General features: G+C 44.5%; 2 protein-coding genes across 6 annotated transcripts in view; one reads left to right on the forward strand and one right to left on the reverse strand.

Annotated features, from left to right (window-relative positions):
• The window catches only part of LOC311256378 (muscleblind-like protein 1), a 153,869-nt gene that overhangs the window by 100,723 nt on the left and 33,705 nt on the right, over positions 1-19,441 (reverse strand). The gene's annotated exons all lie outside the window — the stretch shown is intronic.
• LOC311255568 (succinate receptor 1-like) lies at positions 13,663-17,491 on the forward strand. The gene is made up of 3 exons (XM_084350142.1): positions 13,663-13,775; positions 15,746-15,819; positions 16,058-17,491. The coding sequence occupies exons 2-3, from the start codon at positions 15,817-15,819 to the stop codon at positions 17,030-17,032; spliced, it is 978 nt and encodes a 325-aa protein (XP_084206268.1). The 5' UTR covers positions 13,663-13,775; positions 15,746-15,816; the 3' UTR covers positions 17,033-17,491.

Here is a 19,441-nt window from a genome sequence, read left to right on the forward strand (position 1 = left end):
TCACTGATTCTTTCTAAATGGTGAAGATCAATGTGCTGCTTGATTCTTGAAATTAAATAAACGAGCTGATATTGTAGATTATGCACCACTGCAGTCACGTAGGCTTGATGGCTCTGCTGTTACCTGTTTAGGGAACGCCTCTTTACATCAGATCTAGGGAGGTGTTTGTTGGTGTTAAAAATACAATTTCCATTGATTGGCAAAATGACCCATTTTAGAGACTCTTCTGAGGCTTCTGTTTACCTGATGGCATTCTGTTCAACCAGAAAATATCTTAATATGATTGTATGCAGATGACACAATGCTGTATTTTAAAAGCCCTTTTGTCCCTAACAATCTTCAAGTTACATTTGTTTTGTTACGCACAAAGTAGTCTTGTTCGCTCTCTACAAAGTTCTTTACTGCTCAGTGCACTCTAGTCTGTCCTAACTGATATAAGGGTCAATGACGTGACGCAATTTTTTTTGTGTGTTCTTATGGTTCAGTTGAATTTAAAAAGGTCAAAATTTGAAAATGAACGTACAAATTACTTGCATACATTCTCTTTTTGAAGACCTCATCTAAAATTTCTGGATTTAATCAATTTTCAGAGAATATTCAGGGGATAATGGCAAAAATGTCAATGAGGTGTAACCATTAAAACTTTGTACCAAATAGTTTAACTTGTTCAAAAAAGGTGAAATTCTCAATAAAACACCCTATCAACTAGTTTGACATAATCTTACATTTGTGTTGTTTAATAATGAATAAAATAAATGGAACACCATTGTTCTGAATATTATAATTAATTTGGGGAATTGTGTCTGTCAAGTTAACTTCCTAAAGTGTCAAGGTGGTGTAACCAACATTCAAGGAGCCATTTTGTTAATTTGTGCAAGAAGACCATGTGACAGGAAATTATATCACAGAGAAGGACCCCTGATTAGCCAAACTGCTGCATGACGAAACTGAAATGTCAAATGGTGTAACTGGTTACACCATCTGACTTTTATTACATTCCTTTTAGTTAGAGTCTGATTTAGTCAATTATCAGTAGTTTATGATGCTGATTAAAGATACAATATGAACTAACTTACTATGTGGAACTATTTTCAAGTGTTAAGTGTTATATTTCTTATGAAAGTGGTGATTTATCCACAACTTTATTATCAAAGCTCTGGAAGGTTATGATAAAATCATAATTTTGCATGGCCTTGGTATTTTTTAAATGTTTAGCTTTAACATATATTTGTATTCCATTCACGTACAATTTTAAGCAATATATAGTGCAATATATGTAATTTCATAATGTAGCAGAATGAAGTGGGTGAACAGTGACAACGTCGAACATGAACAGCAGCTTTAAAAAGACTCCAATAATATGAGAATTGTCCAACTACATTGCCTTAAAACAGAAAAATAAGACTTCTGCCCAGAGACCAGGAGAGATTCACCTGCCCTCAGACAACTTCTGCCCTGAGACCAGAGGAGACAGTTGACTTCCTTTTGTCCAACTATGTTGCCTTAAAACAGAAAAATACGACTTCTGCCCTGAGACCAGGAGAGATTCACCTGCCCTCAGACAAAATTGTGGGATACAATGGTCTCTGCCCTGGGACCAGATGAGACTAAACAGCCATGAGGAAAATCCTACAAAACAACTTCTGCCCTGAGACCAGAGGAGACAGTTGACTCCTTTTTTACCAACTACGTTGCCCTGAGAACAGAAAAATACGACTTCTGCCCTGAGACCAGGAGAGATTCACCTGCCCTCAGACAACTTCTGCCCTGAGACCAGAGGAGACAGTTGACTCCCTTTTGTCCAACTACGTTGCCTTAAAACAGAAAAACATGACTTCTGCCCTGAGACCAGGAGGGATTCACCTGCCCTCAGACAACTTCTGCCCTGAGACCAGGAGAGATTCACCTGCCCTTAGACAAAATTGTGGGAAACAATGGTCTCTGCCCTGGGACCAGATGAGACTAAACAGCTATGAGGAAAATCCTACAAAACAACTTCTGCCCTGAGACCAGAGGAGACAGTTGCCTCCCTTTTGTCCAACTACGTTGCCTTAAAACAGAAAAATACGACTTCTGCCCTGAGACCAGGAGGGATTCACCTGCCCTTAGACAAAATTGTGGGAAACAATGGTCTCTGCCCTGGGACCAGATGAGACTAAACAGCCATGAGGTAAATCCTACAAAACAACTTCTGCCCTGAGACCAGAGGAGACAGTTGACTCCCTTTTGTCCAACTACGTTGCCTTAAAACAGAAAAATACGACTTCTGCCCAGAGACCAGGAGAGATTCCCCTGCCCTCAGACAACTTCTGCCCTGAGACCAGAGGAGACAGTTGACTCCCTTTTGTCCAACTACGTTGCCTTAAAACAGAAAAACATGACTTCTGCCCTGAGACCAGGAGGGATTCACCTGCCCTCAGACAACTTCTGCCCTGAGACCAGGAGAGATTCACCTGCCCTTAGACAAAATTGTGGGAAACAATGGTCTCTGCCCTGGGACCAGATGAGACTAAACAGCCATGAGGAAAATCCTACAAAACAACTTCTGCCCTGAGACCAGAGGAGATAGTTGACTCCCTTTTTACCAACTACGTTGCCCTGAGAACAGAAAAATACGACTTCTGCCCTGAGACCAGGAGGGATTCACCTGCCCTCAGACAACTTCTGCCCTGAGACCAGGAGAGATTCACCTGCCCTTAGACAAAATTGTGGGAAACAATGGTCTCTGCCCTGGGACCAGATGAGACTAAACAGCCATGAGGAAAATCCTACAAAACAACTTCTGCCCTGAGACCAGAGGAGACAGTTGCCTCCCTTTTGTCCAACTACGTTGCCTTAAAACAGAAAAATACAACTTCTGCCCTGAGACCAGGAGGGATTCACCTGCCCTTAGACAAAATTGTGGGAAACAATGGTCTCTGCCCTGGGACCAGATGAGACTAAACAGCCATGAGGTAAATCCTACAAAACAACTTCTGCCCTGAGACCAGAGGAGACAGTTGACTCCCTTTTGTCCAACTACGTTGCCTTAAAACAGAAAAATACGACTTCTGCCCAGAGACCAGGAGAGATTCACCTGCCCTCAGACAACTTCTGCCCTGAGACCAGGAGGGATTCATCTGCCCTCAGACAAAATTGTGGGACACTTTGATCTCTGCCCCCGGGACCAGATGAGACTAAACAGCCATGAGGAAAATCCTACAAAACAACTTCTGCCCTGAGACCAGAGGAGACAGTTGACTCCCTTTTGTCCAACTACGTTGCCTTAAAACAGAAAAACATGACTTCTGCCCAGAGACCAGGAGAGATTCACCTGCCCTTAGACAAAATTGTGGGAAACAATGGTCTCTGCCCTGGGACCAGATGAGACTAAACAGCTATGAGGAAAATCCTACAAAACAACTTCTGCCCTGAGACCAGAGGAGACAGTTGCCTCCCTTTTGTCCAACTACGTTGCCTTAAAACAGAAAAATACGACTTCTGCCCTGAGACCAGGAGGGATTCACCTGCCCTTAGACAAAATTGTGGGAAACAATGGTCTCTGCCCTGGGACCAGATGAGACTAAACAGCCATGAGGTAAATCCTACAAAACAACTTCTGCCCTGAGACCAGAGGAGACAGTTGACTCCCTTTTGTCCAACTACGTTGCCTTAAAACAGAAAAATACGACTTCTGCCCAGAGACCAGGAGAGATTCACCTGCCCTCAGACAACTTCTGCCCTGAGACCAGAGGAGACAGTTGACTCCCTTTTGTCCAACTACGTTGCCTTAAAACAGAAAAACATGACTTCTGCCCTGAGACCAGGAGGGATTCACCTGCCCTCAGACAACTTCTGCCCTGAGACCAGGAGAGATTCACCTGCCCTTAGACAAAATTGTGGGAAACAATGGTCTCTGCCCTGGGACCAGATGAGACTAAACAGCCATGAGGAAAATCCTACAAAACAACTTCTGCCCTGAGACCAGAGGAGATAGTTGACTCCCTTTTTACCAACTACGTTGCCCTGAGAACAGAAAAATACGACTTCTGCCCTGAGACCAGGAGGGATTCACCTGCCCTCAGACAACTTCTGCCCTGAGACCAGGAGAGATTCACCTGCCCTTAGACAAAATTGTGGGAAACAATGGTCTCTGCCCTGGGACCAGATGAGACTAAACAGCCATGAGGAAAAACCTACAAAACAACTTCTGCCCTGAGACCAGAGGAGACAGTTGACTCCCTTTTGTCCAACTACGTTGCCTTAAAACAGAAAAATACCACTTCTGCCCAGAGACCAGGAGAGATTCACCTGCCCCCAGACAACTTCTGCCCTGAGACCAGGAGAGATTCACCTGCCCTCAGACAACTTCTGCCCTGAGACCAGGAGAGATTCACCTGCCCTTAGACAAAATTGTGGGAAACAATGGTCTCTGCCCTGGAACCAGATGAGACTAAACAGCCATGAGGAAAATCCTACAAAACAACTTCTGCCCTGAGACCAGAGGAGACAGTTGCCTCCCTTTTGTCCAACTACGTTGCCTTAAAACAGAAAAATACAACTTCTGCCCTGAGACCAGGAGGGATTCACCTGCCCTTAGACAAAATTGTGGGAAACAATGGTCTCTGCCCTGGGACCAGATGAGACTAAACAGCCATGAGGAAAATCCTACAAAACAACTTCTGCCCTGAGACCAGAGGAGACAGTTGACTCCCTTTATTCCAACTACGTTGCCCTGAGAACAGAAAAATATGACTTCTGCCCTGAGACCAGGAGAGATTCACCTGCCCTCAGACAACTTCTGCCCTGAGACCAGAGGAGACTAAACAGCCATGAGGAAAATCCTACAAAACAACTTCTGCCCTGAGACCAGAGGAGACAGTTGACTCCCTTTTGTCCAACTACGTTGCCTTAAAACAGAAAAACATGACTTCTGCCCAGAGACCAGGAGGGATTCACCTGCCCTCAGACAACTTCTGCCCTGAGACCAGGAGGGATTCATCTGCCCTTAGACAAAATTGTGGGAAACATTGATCTCTGCCCCCGGGACCAGATGAGACTAAACAGCCATGAGGAAAATCCTACAAAACAACTTCTGCCCTGAGACCAGAGGAGACAGTTGACTCCCTTTTGTCCAACTACGTTGCCTTAAAACAGAAAAACATGACTTCTGCCCAGAGACCAGGAGAGATTCACCTGCCCTTAGACAAAATTGTGGGAAACAATGGTCTCTGCCCTGGGACCAGATGAGACTAAACAGCCATGAGGTAAATCCTACAAAACAACTTCTGCCCTGAGACCAGAGGAGACAGTTGACTCCCTTTTGTCCAACTACGTTGCCTTAAAACAGAAAAATACGACTTCTGCCCAGAGACCAGGAGAGATTCACCTGCCCTCAGACAACTTCTGCCCTGAGACCAGAGGAGACAGTTGACTCCCTTTTGTCCAACTACGTTGCCTTAAAACAGAAAAACATGACTTCTGCCCTGAGACCAGGAGGGATTCACCTGCCCTCAGACAACTTCTGCCCTGAGACCAGGAGAAATTCACCTGCCCTTAGACAAAATTGTGGGAAACAATGGTCTCTGCCCTGGGACCAGATGAGACTAAACAGCCATGAGGAAAATCCTACAAAACAACTTCTGCCCTGAGACCAGAGGAGATAGTTGACTCCCTTTTTACCAACTACGTTGCCCTGAGAACAGAAAAATACGACTTCTGCCCTGAGACCAGGAGGGATTCACCTGCCCTCAGACAACTTCTGCCCTGAGACCAGGAGAGATTCACCTGCCCTTAGACAAAATTGTGGGAAACAATGGTCTCTGCCCTGGGACCAGATGAGACTAAACAGCCATGAGGAAAATCCTACAAAACAACTTCTGCCCTGAGACCAGAGGAGACAGTTGCCTCCCTTTTGTCCAACTACGTTGCCTTAAAACAGAAAAATACAACTTCTGCCCTGAGACCAGGAGGGATTCACCTGCCCTTAGACAAAATTGTGGGAAACAATGGTCTCTGCCCTGGGACCAGATGAGACTAAACAGCCATGAGGTAAATCCTACAAAACAACTTCTGCCCTGAGACCAGAGGAGACAGTTGACTCCCTTTTGTCCAACTACGTTGCCTTAAAACAGAAAAATACGACTTCTGCCCAGAGACCAGGAGAGATTCACCTGCCCTCAGACAACTTCTGCCCTGAGACCAGGAGAGATTCACCTGCCCTTAGACAAAATTGTGGGAAACAATGGTCTCTGCCCTGGGACCAGATGAGACTAAACAGCTATGAGGAAAATCCTACAAAACAACTTCTGCCCTGAGACCAGAGGAGACAGTTGCCTCCCTTTTGTCCAACTACGTTGCCTTAAAACAGAAAAATACGACTTCTGCCCTGAGACCAGGAGGGATTCACCTGCCCTTAGACAAAATTGTGGGAAACAATGGTCTCTGCCCTGGGACCAGATGAGACTAAACAGCCATGAGGTAAATCCTACAAAACAACTTCTGCCCTGAGACCAGAGGAGACAGTTGACTCCCTTTTGTCCAACTACGTTGCCTTAAAACAGAAAAATACGACTTCTGCCCAGAGACCAGGAGAGATTCACCTGCCCTCAGACAACTTCTGCCCTGAGACCAGAGGAGACAGTTGACTCCCTTTTGTCCAACTACGTTGCCTTAAAACAGAAAAACATGACTTCTGCCCTGAGACCAGGAGGGATTCACCTGCCCTCAGACAACTTCTGCCCTGAGACCAGGAGAGATTCACCTGCCCTTAGACAAAATTGTGGGAAACAATGGTCTCTGCCCTGGGACCAGATGAGACTAAACAGCCATGAGGAAAATCCTACAAAACAACTTCTGCCCTGAGACCAGAGGAGATAGTTGACTCCCTTTTTACCAACTACGTTGCCCTGAGAACAGAAAAATACGACTTCTGCCCTGAGACCAGGAGGGATTCACCTGCCCTCAGACAACTTCTGCCCTGAGACCAGGAGAGATTCACCTGCCCTTAGACAAAATTGTGGGAAACAATGGTCTCTGCCCTGGGACCAGATGAGACTAAACAGCCATGAGGAAAAACCTACAAAACAACTTCTGCCCTGAGACCAGAGGAGACAGTTGACTCCCTTTTGTCCAACTACGTTGCCTTAAAACAGAAAAATACCACTTCTGCCCAGAGACCAGGAGAGATTCACCTGCCCCCAGACAACTTCTGCCCTGAGACCAGGAGAGATTCACCTGCCCTCAGACAACTTCTGCCCTGAGACCAGGAGAGATTCACCTGCCCTTAGACAAAATTGTGGGAAACAATGGTCTCTGCCCTGGAACCAGATGAGACTAAACAGCCATGAGGAAAATCCTACAAAACAACTTCTGCCCTGAGACCAGAGGAGACAGTTGCCTCCCTTTTGTCCAACTACGTTGCCTTAAAACAGAAAAATACAACTTCTGCCCTGAGACCAGGAGGGATTCACCTGCCCTTAGACAAAATTGTGGGAAACAATGGTCTCTGCCCTGGGACCAGATGAGACTAAACAGCCATGAGGAAAATCCTACAAAACAACTTCTGCCCTGAGACCAGAGGAGACAGTTGACTCCCTTTATTCCAACTACGTTGCCCTGAGAACAGAAAAATATGACTTCTGCCCTGAGACCAGGAGAGATTCACCTGCCCTCAGACAACTTCTGCCCTGAGACCAGAGGAGACTAAACAGCCATGAGGAAAATCCTACAAAACAACTTCTGCCCTGAGACCAGAGGAGACAGTTGACTCCCTTTTGTCCAACTACGTTGCCTTAAAACAGAAAAACATGACTTCTGCCCAGAGACCAGGAGGGATTCACCTGCCCTCAGACAACTTCTGCCCTGAGACCAGGAGGGATTCATCTGCCCTTAGACAAAATTGTGGGAAACATTGATCTCTGCCCCCGGGACCAGATGAGACTAAACAGCCATGAGGAAAATCCTACAAAACAACTTCTGCCCTGAGACCAGAGGAGACAGTTGACTCCCTTTTGTCCAACTACGTTGCCTTAAAACAGAAAAACATGACTTCTGCCCAGAGACCAGGAGAGATTCACCTGCCCTTAGACAAAATTGTGGGAAACAATGGTCTCTGCCCTGGGACCAGATGAGACTAAACAGCCATGAGGTAAATCCTACAAAACAACTTCTGCCCTGAGACCAGAGGAGACAGTTGACTCCCTTTTGTCCAACTACGTTGCCTTAAAACAGAAAAATACGACTTCTGCCCAGAGACCAGGAGAGATTCACCTGCCCTCAGACAACTTCTGCCCTGAGACCAGAGGAGACAGTTGACTCCCTTTTGTCCAACTACGTTGCCTTAAAACAGAAAAACATGACTTCTGCCCTGAGACCAGGAGGGATTCACCTGCCCTCAGACAACTTCTGCCCTGAGACCAGGAGAAATTCACCTGCCCTTAGACAAAATTGTGGGAAACAATGGTCTCTGCCCTGGGACCAGATGAGACTAAACAGCCATGAGGAAAATCCTACAAAACAACTTCTGCCCTGAGACCAGAGGAGATAGTTGACTCCCTTTTTACCAACTACGTTGCCCTGAGAACAGAAAAATACGACTTCTGCCCTGAGACCAGGAGGGATTCACCTGCCCTCAGACAACTTCTGCCCTGAGACCAGGAGAGATTCACCTGCCCTTAGACAAAATTGTGGGAAACAATGGTCTCTGCCCTGGGACCAGATGAGACTAAACAGCCATGAGGAAAATCCTACAAAACAACTTCTGCCCTGAGACCAGAGGAGACAGTTGCCTCCCTTTTGTCCAACTACGTTGCCTTAAAACAGAAAAATACAACTTCTGCCCTGAGACCAGGAGGGATTCACCTGCCCTTAGACAAAATTGTGGGAAACAATGGTCTCTGCCCTGGGACCAGATGAGACTAAACAGCCATGAGGTAAATCCTACAAAACAACTTCTGCCCTGAGACCAGAGGAGACAGTTGACTCCCTTTTGTCCAACTACGTTGCCTTAAAACAGAAAAATACGACTTCTGCCCAGAGACCAGGAGAGATTCACCTGCCCTCAGACAACTTCTGCCCTGAGACCAGGAGAGATTCACCTGCCCTTAGACAAAATTGTGGGAAACAATGGTCTCTGCCCTGGGACCAGATGAGACTAAACAGCTATGAGGAAAATCCTACAAAACAACTTCTGCCCTGAGACCAGAGGAGACAGTTGCCTCCCTTTTGTCCAACTACGTTGCCTTAAAACAGAAAAATACGACTTCTGCCCTGAGACCAGGAGGGATTCACCTGCCCTTAGACAAAATTGTGGGAAACAATGGTCTCTGCCCTGGGACCAGATGAGACTAAACAGCCATGAGGTAAATCCTACAAAACAACTTCTGCCCTGAGACCAGAGGAGACAGTTGACTCCCTTTTGTCCAACTACGTTGCCTTAAAACAGAAAAATACGACTTCTGCCCAGAGACCAGGAGAGATTCACCTGCCCTCAGACAACTTCTGCCCTGAGACCAGAGGAGACAGTTGACTCCCTTTTGTCCAACTACGTTGCCTTAAAACAGAAAAACATGACTTCTGCCCTGAGACCAGGAGGGATTCACCTGCCCTCAGACAACTTCTGCCCTGAGACCAGGAGAGATTCACCTGCCCTTAGACAAAATTGTGGGAAACAATGGTCTCTGCCCTGGGACCAGATGAGACTAAACAGCCATGAGGAAAATCCTACAAAACAACTTCTGCCCTGAGACCAGAGGAGATAGTTGACTCCCTTTTTACCAACTACGTTGCCCTGAGAACAGAAAAATACGACTTCTGCCCTGAGACCAGGAGGGATTCACCTGCCCTCAGACAACTTCTGCCCTGAGACCAGGAGAGATTCACCTGCCCTTAGACAAAATTGTGGGAAACAATGGTCTCTGCCCTGGGACCAGATGAGACTAAACAGCCATGAGGAAAAACCTACAAAACAACTTCTGCCCTGAGACCAGAGGAGACAGTTGACTCCCTTTTGTCCAACTACGTTGCCTTAAAACAGAAAAATACCACTTCTGCCCAGAGACCAGGAGAGATTCACCTGCCCCCAGACAACTTCTGCCCTGAGACCAGGAGAGATTCACCTGCCCTCAGACAACTTCTGCCCTGAGACCAGAGGAGACAGTTGACTCCCTTTTGTCCAACTACGTTGCCTTAAAACAGAAAAACATGACTTCTGCCTGAGACCAGGAGGGATTCACCTGCCCTCAGACAACTTCTGCCCTGAGACCAGGAGAGATTCACCTGCCCTTAGACAAAATTGTGGGAAACAATGGTCTCTGCCCTGGGACCAGATGAGACTAAACAGCCATGAGGAAAATCCTACAAAACAACTTCTGCCCTGAGACCAGAGGAGACAGTTGACTCCCTTTTGTCCAACTACGTTGCCTTAAAACAGAAAAATACGACTTCTGCCCAGAGACCAGGAGAGATTCACCTGCCCTCAGACAACTTCTGCCCTGAGACCAGGAGGGATTCATCTGCCCTCAGACAAAATTGTGGGACACTTTGATCTCTGCCCCCGGGACCAGATGAGACTAAACAGCCATGAGGAAAATCCTACAAAACAACTTCTGCCCTGAGACCAGAGGAGACAGTTGACTCCCTTTTTTCCAACTACGTTGTCCTGAGAACAGAAAAATATGACTTCTGCCCTGAGACCAGGAGAGATTCACCTGCCCTCAGACAACTTCTGCCCTGAGACCAGAGGAGACTAAACAGCCATGAGGAAAATCCTACAAAACAACTTCTGCCCTGAGACCAGAGGAGACAGTTGACTCCCTTTTGTCCAACTAAGTTGCCTTAAAACAGAAAAACATGACTTCTGCCCAGAGACCAGGAGGGATTCACCTGCCCTCAGACAACTTCTGCCCTGAGACCAGGAGGGATTCATCTGCCCTTAGACAAAATTGTGGGAAACATTGATCTCTGCCCCCGGGACCAGATGAGACTAAACAGCCATGAGGAAAATCCTACAAAACAACTTCTGCCCTGAGACCAGAGGAGACAGTTGACTCCCTTTTGTCCAACTACGTTGCCTTAAAACAGAAAAACATGACTTCTGCCCAGAGACCAGGAGGGATTCACCTGCCCTCAGACAACTTCTGCCCTGAGACCAGGAGGGATTCATCTGCCCTTAGACAAAATTGTGGGAAACATTGATCTCTGCCCCCGGGACCAGATGAGACTAAACAGCCATGACGAAAATCCTACAAAACAACTTCTGCCCTGAGGCCAGAAGAGACAGTTGACTCCCTTTTGTCCAACTACGTTGCCTTAAAACAGAAAAACATGACTTCTGTCCTGAGACCAGGAGGGATTCACCTGCCCTCAGACAACTTCTGCCCTGAGACCAGGAGAGATTCACCTGCCCTCAGACAACTTCTGCCCTAAGACCAGGAGAGATTCACCTGCCCTTAGACAAAATTATGGGAAACAATGGTCTCTGCCCTGGGACCAGATGAGACTAAAAAACAACTTCTGCCCTAAGACCAGAGGAGACAGTTGACTTCCTTTTTTCCAACTACGTTGCCTTAAAACAGAAAAATACGACTTCTGCCCTGAGACCAGGAGAGATTCACTTGCCATCAGACAAAATTGTGGGAAACAATGGTCTCTGCCCTGGGACCCGATGAAACTAAACAGCCATGAGGAAAATCCTACAAAACAACTTCATTTTTTTTATGTAAGCGTATTGCATTCAGCAAAGAAGAAAATGTGCCCTTGTTAAGCAGGAGTAGATGATTCAAAGATATCTTTCAAAGCCTTGAAAGAGCTACAGGCTACATTGAAATGATTTGAGCTTCTGTTTTTAAAGGGCCACATTATTTGTCAGACAGACAGCAACATAAGCTGTCCAGGAAAAATCTACTGACCTGGCTAAAGAGGTTTGACAGCAATGCTACTCATGCATCACACCAGTACAGTGATGTTTTTTGTGCTCTACTGCATGTGAACTTGAAGCTTTCTTCACAGGACAGGGTTAGATTAATCAAATGATCAATATCTAACCATAAATAAGTGCCTGATGTAGGCTCATAGTGAGCCATCTGTGAGAAGACGTCCAAAGAAGTGGTCTACTTGAATGATAAATTGATTTTTTGACACTGAAATTAAGTCAATAGAGTAAATGACAATGAAGAAAATGCATTGATTTGGAACAAATATAATATGTTTTCTTAAGATATGAAGTCAGACCAAAAGAGGAAATAAATGTGTTTGTGTGGGTAACGCTGACTAAAATAAAATAGAGAACTTTGGAGCGGGAAAAACAGAAAGAGATGGGCCAAGAAAACACTTTATCATTATCTTGCATCTTGCACTGTAATCATCAAACAGTCCAAATAAGGACAATTGCTCTAGTGGGTACACGATCAACCTAACAATGTCAGCGATTTCTCATGTGTCTGTTGTTTTCTAGTTAGTTTTTGCTTTCTATCTAACTGTGCCTGTTCTCCACTTCTTCAGTGTGAACTTCTCCTGGACCAGCTCCTCGGCCAAACGCCACCCTGCCACCAGCACCTCTGCCTCTCTGCACTCGAAGCCACCTGCCTGAGCAAGAGCGCTTCACCTCCACCTGTCTATTGTTCATCGTGTTCAATAAATTCACCCTTTAATCTACACCCTGTTTGGTGTCCACTACTACTAAATCCATCTATGAATCGTCACATTATAGACACTCAAATTTGAAATAGTCAGACTCCAAATGAACTGCAACTTCACGGGACAATGTATTGCTCAAAAACTCTTTGTATTGTTTTTATTTTGGTAAAAAGATATTCTTTAGTTAATGGGAAAATAAATACTGAAAGAGAAAGTGATGGACTGCATCATTTTGTGTTCTCTTTTCCTTTAAGTTGAGCCACGCTTCCTGCCAGCCATAAATAAACGGTCTGATCACCACACAACGCTGTCTCGTCCTTCCTTCCCCTCCCTGTGAGCACTGAGGCTCACAAACTTTTACTATTAAAAATTGTGAACATTTAACATGCAAAAGCAATAAATAATCAGTATATGCTTACGGTTATAAGTGTTACACAGTTTTTTGCGTTAGTCAATGATACCCAAAAAATAAAGAACCAATCACAATGTTCATTCACACAAACTTCAAGGTGGAAAAAACATGCATCGCACATTAGCTTACATACACTTTAATTGTATTTCACGATGTAATTTCTAATTGTACATCATTGTACTCATTCATCTATAATGCATGTTTGATACGTTAATATCTCATTACAAACACATCAGCAAAGCAAGCACTTAGTGACTGTTAGAGTTGTCATGGTGACTTGGTTTATAAAGCATGGCATATAGATATTTATATCAATAGAGTTTGTGGTTGAGTTGACAAATATAAAAAAAGGGAAACTCCGGCATGCACGCAGAAGATACCAAGAAGAAGGAAGGAAGGAGAATGCCTGATAAGGTGAAGAAGAAGTGTATATAAACCCCTAAAATATAGAGAACTAGTCAAACTTACTCACTACCTCACGGGATACTGCATCGCTCAGAACTACAAAATTCTTTCACTTTTTGCAATTTTCCTTTGTTTCTGGGAAGAAGATATTCTCTTAGCGGAGAAAGAAAATATAGACAAGAAAAAGAGGAGTGAAGCCTGAAATTGCTGCTTGAACAGCAAGCCTTTAGAAAAGGTTCGGATGGTTTTAGTTTGCAACAACCAATTTTCGTTTTTGTGCATTTTTTGATTGTTTTTCCATTTTTGCTTGAGATCTGCAGAATTCGTCTGCTCTGAGGAGATTGTAAGTACAACTTTAAAATAAAGTTTGGATGGGAAGCAATTATTCTCTTCTACATCACTTTTAACTGCTCATTGGTTTACACAAACAGCACACACTGTAAACTGTAGTTAGGTATGCTTAACTACAACTACTAGTATAATTATTAGTTTGCATCAAAATAGCTATAGTCTGTCTTTGTTGACGTAAAAACAATACTGTGTCTATGCCAAGAACATAAATGAAAGCTCCATTGGTTGCTTTAAGAGTCTGAACATCATGGGAAAATAAAGGTTGCAGATTAGCTGTCTTTTGAGCAACAAACCATTTAAGAAGGTGCTGTTGGGAGGCCATTGCAGATACTGAAAATGGAGGAGGCTTTTTGAAAGTGACAGAAGCCGAACAACTCCATTCTGCATCAGCCTATTCTGTTTTAAACCCTGTACAATAACTACCGACAAAGCCATGCCTGCCCAGAGCCCCAGCCCCAGTGTTGGAGGCCAAGCCGAAGCCTACTGGTTCTGTTAATGGAATGGCTGACACCCCGACCGACTCCTATTCCTGTTTCCCAGTCGTCGGACCAGTCAACATCTGCCAGTGGCTCCCAGTCGGCGACTGCCAGTGGCTCCCAGTCGGCGGCCCGGTCGACGCCTGCCAGTGGCTCCCAGTCGGCAGCCCTGCCGGCACCTGTTCCTGCTCCCCGGTCGGCCCCGGTCCCCGGTAGACCATAGCTTTAAAATCTGAACCTGGAATCAGTTTCTACCGCGTCTGTTATTTAAAATTATCCTTAAAGTCTCAGTTCCAAATCATTAGAGACATCCGGGAGTGTATCACGGATGGCGGTTCGGCCTCCAGAGGGTCACAGCCTTCATCTCCGTGGCCCGACTGAGTGCTGTCCCAGTCCCTCGGTCCAGAGGGTCCCGCCTCCGCAGTCGCCGCTGGCCTCCAGAGGATTCCAGCCTTTGTCTACAGTCCCCCGAGGGTTTCCGTCGCCGCCTACGACTCCTAGAGGGTTTCCACCTTCACCGCAGGCCTCCTGATCAGCCACTGTCCCTCACCCCGACCTCGTGGTTTCCCCCCGGACTGATTTTGGCCCTCCTCCAGTGTTTTTTGTTCTTGTGGGACATCTGGAAGCTGTCCCTTGAGTGGGGGGTGTGGATCAGGGGGGTACTGTCATGGTGCTACTGTGGCAGCCCTATTGTTTTGCTGTGTTTGGTTCTCCCTACCTGCATTCCCCCCTCCTTTTCTCCCTCACCTGCTCCTTCTCCTGTGTGTGTGTGTCTGTGGGTGTGGCAGCAGCAGCAGCAGAGTGACAAACCTGTTCCAGATCAACTCATCACCCTCTGGCTTTATCTACCTGGTCTCTCCACCACTTCGCCGCTAGATTATTACATCCCACACAGTGACTGTAGTGCTGCGATGTAGTGTTTCCGAGACACTCAAAGTATTTTGTGTTTTCTGTGTTTTCACCTCTGCGCTAATGACCTTGTTCTTTGGCTGCAGAAATCTCCACCGCCGTTCTGCACTGCTTCTAGTTTGCTCTCCTGTGTTCCTCCATGCCAGCCCCAGCCAATCCTGCTTGCCTGCCTGCCTGCCTGCCTGCCTTCCTGCCTGCCTGGTCTTCTCCTCCCCATTACCCTCCGAACATCACAGTTCGTGAAATAAGATCTTTTGTTCAATGACTTCCTGTCTCGATATCTGCATTTGGGTCCTAAGAAAAACCCCCACCGTAACAATATCCACTTTAATACTATACGAGGGCTGCCATGAGCTTGTGCTTGAGTGCCTGATAAAACATAACCTAGGCTTACAGTTATTCAGTAACCTATTAAGTCCGCTAGGAGATTGTGTTTGCTCTGTATTATGATATTCTTTATGCAAATTACACCCAAAGTGCCTCTGTATGCCAGCCGTACATGGTATGGCTATTGTGATATGATGTCATATTAGAGGCGCCAGTACCCTCACGTCTGTTTACTGTATCCACTGTGCAGATAGTGGCTGCACCTGCTCACGGACACACTGCCTATTCACGCTACCAGCAACCCCACAACAAAACTACAACATGGTAAGTTTTCCTGAACCATACAATATTTATGTGTATATGTGTGTGTGAAAATCTGAACTTGAAATCTGTTTCTACCGTGTCTGTTTTTTAAAATGATCCTTAAAGTCTCAGTTCCAAGTCATTAGAGTTTCTAGTATTACCCAACCATTTGTTTCTTCTCTCTCCACCCTACGTCCCTCCCCTCCTTGTTTTTTTTCCCTGTTCTATCGTCTTCTCTCCTCCCCTCCCCTCTTCTTAGGTATCCAATTGTACAGCCCTAGATGTCATACTGGAGAAGTACTTCCTACCCCCGTCTTATGCCATCGAGTTTTCCATTGGTTTTCCTGGCAACCTTTTAGTTGTACTTGGCTACATATTTTGTTTGCAGGAGTGGCAGAGCTGCAACATTTACCTCTTCAACCTGGCAATCTCCGACCTTATTTTCCTCTGCACTCTGCCACGGCTCTCCTACCTTTATGCCAATGGCCAATCAGAAACAAGTGCCGCTGCTTGTGTGATCAACCGCTATATCTTGCATGTCAATCTTTACTCTTCCATCCTCTTCATGGTTTTGCTGAGCATGGACCGCTTCCTGCTCATAAGACATCCAACACGAAACCACTACCTGCTGAGGCCACGCAATGCATTGATCGTGATCGGGCTGAGCTGGCTAGTTGTCAATGTGCAAATTGCTCCAATGATAGCACTGATGCTTGATGACCTGTATAGTGCAAACTGGACACGCTGCAAAGATTATGCAAGCCTAAGAGGAAAGGTCGATTCATTCAGCTACAGCCTAGGGCTAACCATGACTGGTTACATTCTCCCACTGCTTGGACTTTGTGTCTTCTCCTGCAAAATTGCACAGCTGCTCCGTGCCCAGGAAAGGGCTGTACAGCGCAGGACAACATCATTCAAGAGGCCTCTCAGGGTTGTTGCATCAGCTGCAGTGATGTTTCTGATTCTCTACACTCCCTACCATGTGCTGAGAAATATCAGAATAGCATCTGAGCAGCCCTGGGCTGGGGTGCCTAAGTGTACACAGACATACATAGAGGGCATGTATATCTTGAGCCGACCGCTGGCCTTCATGCACAGTGTCATCAACCCTGTCTTCTACTTCCTCATGGGCGACAAGTTCAGAGAGCTTCTATTGACAAAGGTCAGAAAGCTGGCAAGAAAAACAGAGCAGCAAAAATCATCAGCCTTACAAAATTCAACACAAGATCCCTGAGTCTCACAAAGAGAGAAGTTTTTTTGTCTGTTAATAATTGTCTATTAATGACGCAGACAGTTTGTGGAAGTGACTATATCCACAAACACATTACGCGATTATAAGTCATAAAAACATCAGGTAAATCAGGAAAGAGGAAAGAGGGAAAGTTCCATGTTAATAAAGTAATATTATGTAAAATAGTTCAATACATTTAAAGGTCAGAACATGTTGCTGTGTAAATATTTACACTGTTTAAGCATATGTATATACATGGAAACAGATTGTTGTATGTATATGTTGAAATGGCTTCATTATTCATAAATGTAGTCGGAAGCATGTTTGGTAATTGTTACTACTACTTTTGGGTGTGTTAACATAATGAAATATAATCTTAATTCAACTGATAATTGGCTAGTATTTATTATATCTAGTATTTATCCCTAGTAAAGGTAAAATATACATCTTTTGAAAAGATTCAGTAAGGACATTTCTTTTTTTCTGTGACTTTGGATAGATCTTAGTTAAATTCAGATTTTTTTTTTTTTTTTTTTTTTAAAAGAACATCATTTTTTTTAGAAGTTGGCTGTTAAATAAACCACTCCTTACTGCGAGGTCCTGTCAAACTCATTTTATCAATTTCATGATGTCCATTTCTGATCATGCTGTCAGTAAATTTGAATGCAATCCGGTTCAGGAACCAACTCCTTAGATTTCTGGGCTTTTCTTTATACATTTGAATTCCAGTACAGGACAATGATTACCAAAAGGTAACAGGTTTCCGAATGGCACGATACAATAGCTACGTCTCCAGCTGTAATTCGATTGCCCCATTATTGTCACTCCCTAATCTTTGCTCTGAGTGCTTGTTGGGAGTGACAGACTACCTGCCAAATATCAACTAGGCACATTTTCTGCATTTGCATAAAAAATCAAGTCCATGTAGCTCTCTGACTGAACTCTAATGTATTATAACAATCCTATCTCAACCCTGCTGACCAGTGCTTTGGCTTTAGTGTATTTTTTTTTCTGACTGTAGCTGAGTTTCTGATTATTTCTAAGAACTTCTCTTGTGTTTTTGTTCCTCAGCACTTTACCTGTATATCTTTCCTATCTGCAGTTTTTGAAATGGGATATTCTACTACTCAAACATTAAAACATTTTTTATTTGTTATCCTTAACACATACTAAAAGAGGATTCTTTGATCATTCTGAAAATCGGTCAAAGAAAACAGTGTCATGTTTTGATCTCTGTGTGTTTTTGTTTTTCGTGGATTTAACTGATCCCAGCTGGTGAGTTATGTAGCACCTTACATCATGACCTTTTCAACTGTGTCATGAGCAGGATTTTCATTTTCATTTCGTTTTTTATTGTGCTTTTTCCCAAGCAATGTCAAAGCGCTTAACAAAAATGTACATGAATTACCGACTCTTGGAATATAGGGAGTTGCAGGGTGTCTGATTTGTTGTGGTGTCTGCTCAGAGACACTTACTTTAAATATGTAATCACACGAAAGCAGCACCACCGTTTGAAATCGTACCCTTTCCTTGTAGCCTTTCACATTTCCCAGTTTGAAACATTAATACTGAATAATAAAAATCATTTGAATGAAAAGCTTTTTGTTTCTGTTTCTTCTTTCACATTGATTATTTGGGAGCTCCGAGCGGTAGTGATGTGTATCGGTGTTGAGTCATCAACCCTACCTTTAAAAACACTTCAGCTACTGTGAAAATGTTGTTGCTGTTTGGAAAACATTGACTCATGCTCTTGTTTTGACACAAAACATTATAATGTTTTCCATACAGCCTGTTTTTGGGTTAGTTTGGTCTGATTTTTTTAAACCACCTAATAAACTCTAATAACATTCCAATTTTATATTTCTTAAGCTGGAGTCATCCGGAGGTCTCAGGCCTCACGAAGGCCTCCTCCATGTTCGCCTGTCTGTGACCTCGGTCCTTACTTAGGCCCTGAATCCCTCCATTAAACACACTCAACTTCATAGGGCTTTAGAACAACGACAGAAGGGATCAGGTGCTTTCTTTCACTCATGACTAATCACACCATGCTTGATCCGTAATTTCATTTACATTGGCATATCTCCTGGAATAAGAAGACGAAAAGAAAAGAAGCACGGAGGAAAAGTCAGGCTGTGTTCAGTGTGTGCATTTCAAGTTTCATAACAAAACCCAGAGGGATGGTGTTGAGACAGAGCCTTTGAGGAAAAGCAGAGCTAAAGTACATATGAGGACATACTCACAACCAGAACCTCTACAGTATATTACAAATAATACGATATCCTAATGTAATTATACTTTGGGAAGATAATCCGATATTACAATTCAGATCTCTGGCGTTTTAGGTAACAAGGGCATAAGAGGGCACATGGTCTCTATACAGGCTTTTGAGGAAGGTTGCTGTGTGTTAAGCTT

Source organism: Pagrus pagrus (genome assembly GCF_965226575.1).
Source record: "Pagrus pagrus genome assembly, chromosome: 4".
Lineage (NCBI taxonomy): Eukaryota > Metazoa > Chordata > Actinopteri > Spariformes > Sparidae > Pagrus > Pagrus pagrus.